Here is a 7500-nt window from a genome sequence, read left to right as displayed (position 1 = left end):
ATGTTTTCCAGTTTTGCTTTTGGCAAGTGTTTGCACTGCTCAATGGTTGCGAGACTGCAGGGAGAAGCAGATGCATGATGGGAAAGCCATTACAGAATTCCCTTCTCAGCAGGTTAACACACACACACACACACACACACACACACACACACACACACACACACACACACACACACACAGCCCCTGCATTATTTCAAAATGGAGACCACTGATCTATTCAACATTAGTGTGCAGGTAAAGATCAGTATAAGGTATCAAGATCTCAGGTCATGTATTTAAGATATGCACATACACAATTTTGATTGAAATAATCACTCTTTGATTCTAGGTTGGCCTCTGTGTGGTGATGAACTGAACACCCATCTAGATTATTGACAGCCTCATCTAAGACGGTTGCATCCAATTCATCTGCAGCATTTCAAATTGTCAAATTCAAATTTTTGTAACTGGCCCTGCATGTTTGACTTCATCTCCAGTGCTTGGGGGTTAGCCTATGCATTTCCTATGCTAATAATAGCATGCTGCAGTAATGATTAGAGTTAGCATCTGAGGCTGCTGCGCCTGTCAGGCTGTAACCACAGGCAGATTGGAATGCAGGTGTGGTCTAGCCATTACCTCGCCCTGCCATGCAGAAGCAGATCTGACACGAGTTATCCCTGCATATTAAAGACCCAAAAATGAATCTCCCGAGGAGGATCTCCAACACCTCATGAATGCTTACACAGCCTGCACAAATTTAACCCCCCATGCACAGTAATGCACACACCACAAGCGAAACTGAGAGAATTGAAAGAGAGAGAGAGAGAGAGAGAGAGAAGAGAAAGACAAAGAGAGAAAGAGAAAGAGAGAGGTAGATAGAAAAGAGAGAGAGAGAAAGAGAGAGGTAGATAGAAAAGAGAGTTAAAAAGCATTAAGTGACCTGGAGATGGGAGAAGGGCAATTTGAATATTTGGATGTTTGAGAGAAAGAGATCTGTAGTCAGGAGAGGGGTTTGGGGTTTGGACTCATCTCAAGTTTCAGGGCAAAAAATGGAAAATAGAACTTAAATTACAACCTGAGAGAGAAGAATCCTCTGTTTTCTTTCTCCAGGTCAACCACACGCGCGCGCGCGCGCGTGCAACACACACACACACACACACACACACACACACACACAAATACTGTACACACATACACAAAGACAAAAGATAAAGGTCATAAGGAAAGCAGAGGTGCAATTACATGGCTTATTTCAGTGTATTATACTTGTAGGAAAGCCCATTTATCTTTTTAAAATATGTCTGATCAGACAGGGCTGCAGTTAACACACACACACATACACACACACACACACACGGATGCACGGACGCATGCACGCACACATGCATACACACACAACTGCATGCAGTACACTTTACCAAAGAGTAAGTAAAAGAGAATCCTCTATGTGTTATTTCAAACGTCCCCATATCCCATTCTGGCATCCTATGCGGCCACCAGATGGGGGCGGTAGAGTTCAGATGCTATTGCTGAGTCCAGGTTAGGCCTTTGGGAACACATACAATATCAGCGCCCAATATCATATGATACAGTGTCCCTTTTCTGAATCCACATCCATCCACCTCTCTCTCTCTCTCTCTCTCTCCCTCCCTTCCTTTCTCTCTCTCTCTCTCTCTCTCTCTCTCTCTCTCTCTCTCTCTCTCTCTCTCTCTCTCTCCCTCCCTCCCTTCCTTTCCTCTCTCTCTACACGGCTTTCTCATTTCCCCGTCACACAAATACACACACACACACACACACACACACACACACACACACAGTGAGAGGACCAGTGTTCCACATTCAGAGGAATCCAGACTTTGCTGTTTAGCCTGGGCGGCTGTCAGCGGTGACATCATCACAGCTGGGCTTTCAGGAAAAAGGGCCACATGACAGCACCCAGAACCCCGAATACGGAACCCTAAATTAAGGACGCAGAACTGAGAACGACAGCCTCCACAACCCATATAGCACATCAACACAGACGTCAGGAGATGGGCAATAAAACTTAGAATGAAGCACAGAGCTAGGCATCTAGACCCAAAATACACCCTTCTACACACTGCTCAGAACTACCAAGTAAAGAACATAAGAAACCACACTCAGTAAACCTCAAGACTGGCTCTATTGCCCAACCCAAGCATTGACTTCTAACCCACACTCACTAATTCTCGGCAGGCAGGAACCAGGAACTGAGAGTTCAGTTCCCAACACAGAAGGCCAGAACCCACAGTCCTACAGATCGCCATGTAAAATGGATACATGCCCATCACACAGAAGAAGATAAACTGCCATCAGAGCTGACCATAAGTGGACCATAGCAGAGGTGCTCATAAGGATGCTCAGAGATTATATAAAAGCACACAGTTCACACTGCCAAGACGCAGAGGGCTGCCTGAGCGGGATCAATGTCGTGTGGCCGGTTGAGGCCAGTTAAGGGTACTGCTCATGCACTCGGCCTCTCAAAAACCAGGACCACACCAGCGGCTTCTGCCAACACCAGGGCACACTCCCTGCCCTCAGTAATTTAGTGTACACACACACACAGACGTACACACACACACACACACACACACACACACACACACACACACACACATACCACATGCAGACACGCTGCAGTGGCAACAGGCATAGCCATAGTCTGGGCATTCTCAAACTGAACCACAAAAACCAAACACACAGAAAAGGTCACATTACTGCAGAGACACCATAAATCTCTACATATACACGTGCCACCACACCACACAGACATACACACACACACATGCAGCGCTCTCTCTCGCTCTCTCTCTCTCTCACACACTATACACATACACACAAACACACACACACACACACACACACACAGAAGTTCACAATCTTATTCAAACAACTGCTGACACCAAACCACTGAAGGTACACAAGCCTTGACTCTTTTCACAGACACACACACACACACACACACACTCTGCTTTCTGATGGTGGCGGTGTCTGGAGACCTTACACGGAGTGAGCCAAAAGAAACAGGCATTTCTGCCACCTCACTTATCCATCCCAACTCTGTTCCCTCATTTATCCTTCTTCTCTCTCTCTCTCCCTCCTTCTTATTCTCCCTCCCTTTCCCGCTCTCACTGTCTGTTTTTCTCCTCCATCTTGGTCTGTCTGAGAGTGAAAGGGATTCTGGGTCGTCTGTGTTTAGGGTTCTGCTGCCATTTCCTGCCTCTCCAGAGAGCAGTGTATCATGGGAACATTTGTGTTGGCGCTCTGCTGAACTCCACAGACAAGTGCTCAGGGCATGCAAACATACAGACAGACAGACACACACACACACACACACACACACACACACACACACACGTTTCTAAGATTTCTGCATGTGTGCTGGGGGAGGTGGGAGAAAAGCATCTGTCATTAATTACAGATGTTCTCTTCAACTCAGAGAAAAGGAAATGCATCCATCCATCTTAGTACTCCTTCCTCTCTTCATCCATTACTGCACTAAACATCACTCCATCTCTGTCATCTACTCAATCAATCCATCCAATGACTCATCCATCTTAGTACTCCTTCCTCTCTTCATCCATTACTGCACTAAACATCACTCCATCTCTGTCATCTACTCAATCAATCCATCCAATGACTCATCCATCAGTAATTTCCCTGCATGTTGTCAGGGCTATGTTTTGGAGAATCTGACATGGAAAAACATGTCAGAGTGAAATGTGTCTATCTTTCTCTCTGTCTGTCCATCCCTCACTCTGTCTATCTGTTCAGCCATCTGTCTGTCTGTGTCGGAGTCTGTGTGTGAGTGAACAATTGTCAATGGAAAAGTGACTCACTGCAGTAAGCTCAGGTGCTTACCACACCATAAAAAAAACACAATAAAGCTTTTCAAAAAAAGTTTTTTTCCCCAGGTGGTAGCATGGTGTAACCCCAAATAAGCCACCCCTAGAAGTATGTTTTATGACTTTTTCCTAGTCTTGACGTATTCTCACACTCAGACACCCACTTTGCCCAACAAATACACGTGCCCACACACACACACACACACACACACACACACACACACACACACACACACACACACACTACTCCTGTCTGTGCCTGGTCCTGCATATCACCATCATTTTCCCAAAACACACACAGTAGGGATGACCTATCTAGGGTGCCATGGAAACCTGTGCATGATGTCATCAGACATGGCGGCGTTTCAAAGTCTGAGCTCAGAGCAGGAGGAGGTAAACTCCCCCTGACACCCCCCCCCCCCCACTCCCCGCCATCCCCAGCCCGACCTCATTCTTTCCAGAACTTTCTAATTTTCCAGTGCACCTCCACCTCTGCAACGCCCACTCTCTCTCTCTCCCTCTCTCCCTCCTTCTTTCTCACCCTCTCTCCGTCTCTGGTCATCCAAAGCCATAGTCTAGTCAAAACAAACCTGCAGCCCAGTTCATCACCTCCTCAGACTCAGTCCCACAGAATGACTGGGGATGGACAAGGCCCAAGAATATGAGGGGGGGGTCTGGCCCTGTACCATAAAACAGGCTATCTTTGACAGTGCCTGCTCAGACGTCTAACAGGGAAATTCCCATTCTTCAGCAGGCCCACAGCTGCTCACACACCACCCCCCCTCCCCTCTCAGACACACAGTTGTGCAGATTACAGAACATCCTGCAAACACAGAGAGTCCAAGTTTCATCAAGACAGAGGGACTGTACATCTACAAACCCTCACAAATTGTGTGTGTGTGTGTGTGTGTGTTCAGTGTATGATCACTGAGGTCACAGTCATTCATTGCCTTAATGTTGTTTCCGGTCCAGAATGACCTCAAATTAATTTGAGTGTTTCTTGGCCCAAGCACTGGGAAACTAACGGACACACACACACACACACACACACATACACACACACACACCATTACAATGATGGGCATACATTTTATTGGAATATCCATAAACACAGTTTACTTCGGTAGCTTGTCCAAATAGTAAACCGGTATCAGACACACACACACACACACACACACACACACACACACACACACACACACACACACAGACAGACACAAAAACAACCACAGACACAAACCTTTACACACACACAGACACACACAGACACAGGTGGTGGTAAGGAACCCACTACAGCAGTAGCAATATAATAACACACCGCCAAACCACAGGGCTCACTGTGGCAACCATGCAATAACATTCCTCTAACACCTTGGTCCAACTGTACATCAACACTTTAACAATGGAGCTTGGATCATCAACACACACTCTCCCACACATCACAAATAACCGTCTCCTTTGGAGAAACCGCCGACTTTTGGACAATCACTGGTAGATATGTGTGTGTGTGTGTGTGTGTGTGTGTGTGTGTGTGTGTGTGTGTGTGCACGCACGTGTGTGTGTGTGTGAGTGAAGGATTCTCTGTGGTAGATCAACTACTGTACATAGTTTGTGGTAAGACAATTCAAAGCCGTTTATTTTTCTTATCACACACAAGCACTCCCTAAGGAAGGGAGATTCCTGCAAACTGAGTGTGTGTGTGTGTGTGTGTGTGTGTGTGTTTTTCTTGAATGAAAGAGGTATGTCTCTTTCATAACAAAAAGAATATGTCTTGTAATGCCACCTATCTCTGAGTTGCCAACAAATGATACTGGAGGGAACCTTCCATCTCTCTCTCTCTCTCTCTCTCTCTCTCTCTCTCTCTCTCTCTCTCTCTAGCACGGTTTGTTTGTCTTAGCAGATCAACTGGAAACTTGCGAAACTCTCCGGGCAGAGTTAAATTATGCGGCCAGACACTGAAATAAAATATGCTTTTTATTTTTGCAGCCACTACTCCCGAGCCTGCTGAGCCGGCTGGCTGCGGAGGAGAGGAGAGGGGAATCATGGGACCAGACGTCGCACGCACCGCTCACAAGGCCTGTGGAAAAATCAGTAGGACAGTTTCCTCTCACACACATTTCAGGTATTTTCTCTCTCTCTCTCTCTCTCTCTCACACACACACACACACACACACAACTAAAGCACACTGCCATGAAATGGCTGCTGTTCCCACCTTTAATGTGTGTGTGTGTGTTTGTGTGTGTGTGTGTGTGTGTGGTGTGTGTGTGTGTGTGTGTGTGTGTGTGTGTGTGTGTGTTTTTGTGTGAACTGTGTGTTGGAGTGGACAGAAGCACAACACAGTTAATGAAGCTTTTGCCCGTGATGTCAACTGCAAAGAATTTACTGGTGACCCTAAACATCACTAGGGGGCCAATAACTCACAGCAACTCCCCCGTTAAACACCTAAAAAGCCTAAAAACAACCCAGAGAGCTCCACACTATAAAAGATGTTGAATCAATCTCCAAAACCATTGAACAGAACACAAAACTTCTGCAAAACCTCACAATCCCTCTGCCAATTTTTGGCCACCAAACAAACCTAAGCCAAGAGCAAACAAACCAGCTACAGAGTGACTGAGATGCACTTTCAAAGTAAACACACACAAAATGGGGCAAGTAACTCCTTGCAAATTACCAACAAACCTAACATCGATAATCCCCGAACATGCCTTTAGACCACACCTTAGGCTTAGTATAACATTAACAGCCTCTATGAGGCTACCTTAACCCGGAGCTGAACCATCAGGCGGAGTTGCACGCTAATGTGGGATGTGACCAGTCAACTGGCCGTCGAAGACACATCTCAGCCAGTTCAGCATCTGGCTTTCATTATCAGAGTAATCCTCTAATGCCACCGCGGATTACCAGTGTGCGCACACAACACAACAGGCAAGTAGCCATCAAATGAAGATCCGCGAGGACACATTGTGTATTTCTCTAAGGGGGACAAGAGGGGCAGTCTGACACACATAGATTCAAAATCCCATATGATGTGTGGACATCCATAATCATTCTTACCCAGGGAATAAGGAACAAAAAAGGCCCAGAAGAACTGTGATTGGTCAGAGTTGTGTAGTGGCTTGTTTTCCTAGTGGAACCATAGTGTTGTACTCAGAACTATTAACCAACTTTTAAGACTGCATTAGCAAGACCTTCCTAACAACAGCATTGAACCCCTCCGCTCCACCATAAACCTGCTCTGCTCTTCTAGCTTTAGTGCTAAGTCATTTCAACAAGCTGCTAATTCTTTTCTCACCTACCTTATATATGTGCCACCAACTACATATTCAATGCTGTTCAGCCATGGTAAGCTAAGAGCTGTCAACATTGGCTTTAGGACTATGTTATTTTAACAAGGCGCTAATACGTTTCCCACCTACACACGTGGTATCAACTACACGTTGCAAGTCGTAGCAAGGTGGGAACTTTCAATCAACTACTCATGTAAGCTATTGCCAAGTGATCAATAATCAATAACACATTGATGATCTCATCCCCAACTATCCCTCCCACCCCACCTACACACACACACAAACAAACAAGCTTTTAAAGAACTCACCTCAAAGACCTCCTCATCCAGGATACGTGTGCCAAATACCACAATACCCTTGGTGTCGA

At 45.9% G+C, this 7500-nt stretch overlaps 1 protein-coding gene across 2 annotated transcripts in view; it reads right to left on the bottom strand.

Moving 5' to 3' along the window:
* col5a1 (procollagen, type V, alpha 1) overlaps positions 1-7500 on the bottom strand; it is an 86090-nt gene that overhangs the window by 47533 nt on the left and 31057 nt on the right. For both annotated transcript variants that reach the window (XM_048258149.1, XM_048258150.1), the window contains exon 4: positions 7442-7500. This exon is cut by the window's right edge and continues 104 nt beyond it. In XM_048258149.1, the coding sequence (XP_048114106.1) occupies positions 7442-7500 (59 nt within the window). The remainder of the gene's footprint in view (positions 1-7441) is intronic.

This window comes from Alosa alosa, chromosome 12 (assembly GCF_017589495.1).
Source record: "Alosa alosa isolate M-15738 ecotype Scorff River chromosome 12, AALO_Geno_1.1, whole genome shotgun sequence".
Classification (NCBI taxonomy): Eukaryota; Metazoa; Chordata; class Actinopteri; order Clupeiformes; family Clupeidae; genus Alosa; species Alosa alosa.
This window is presented reverse-complemented; position numbering and strand designations above follow the sequence as displayed.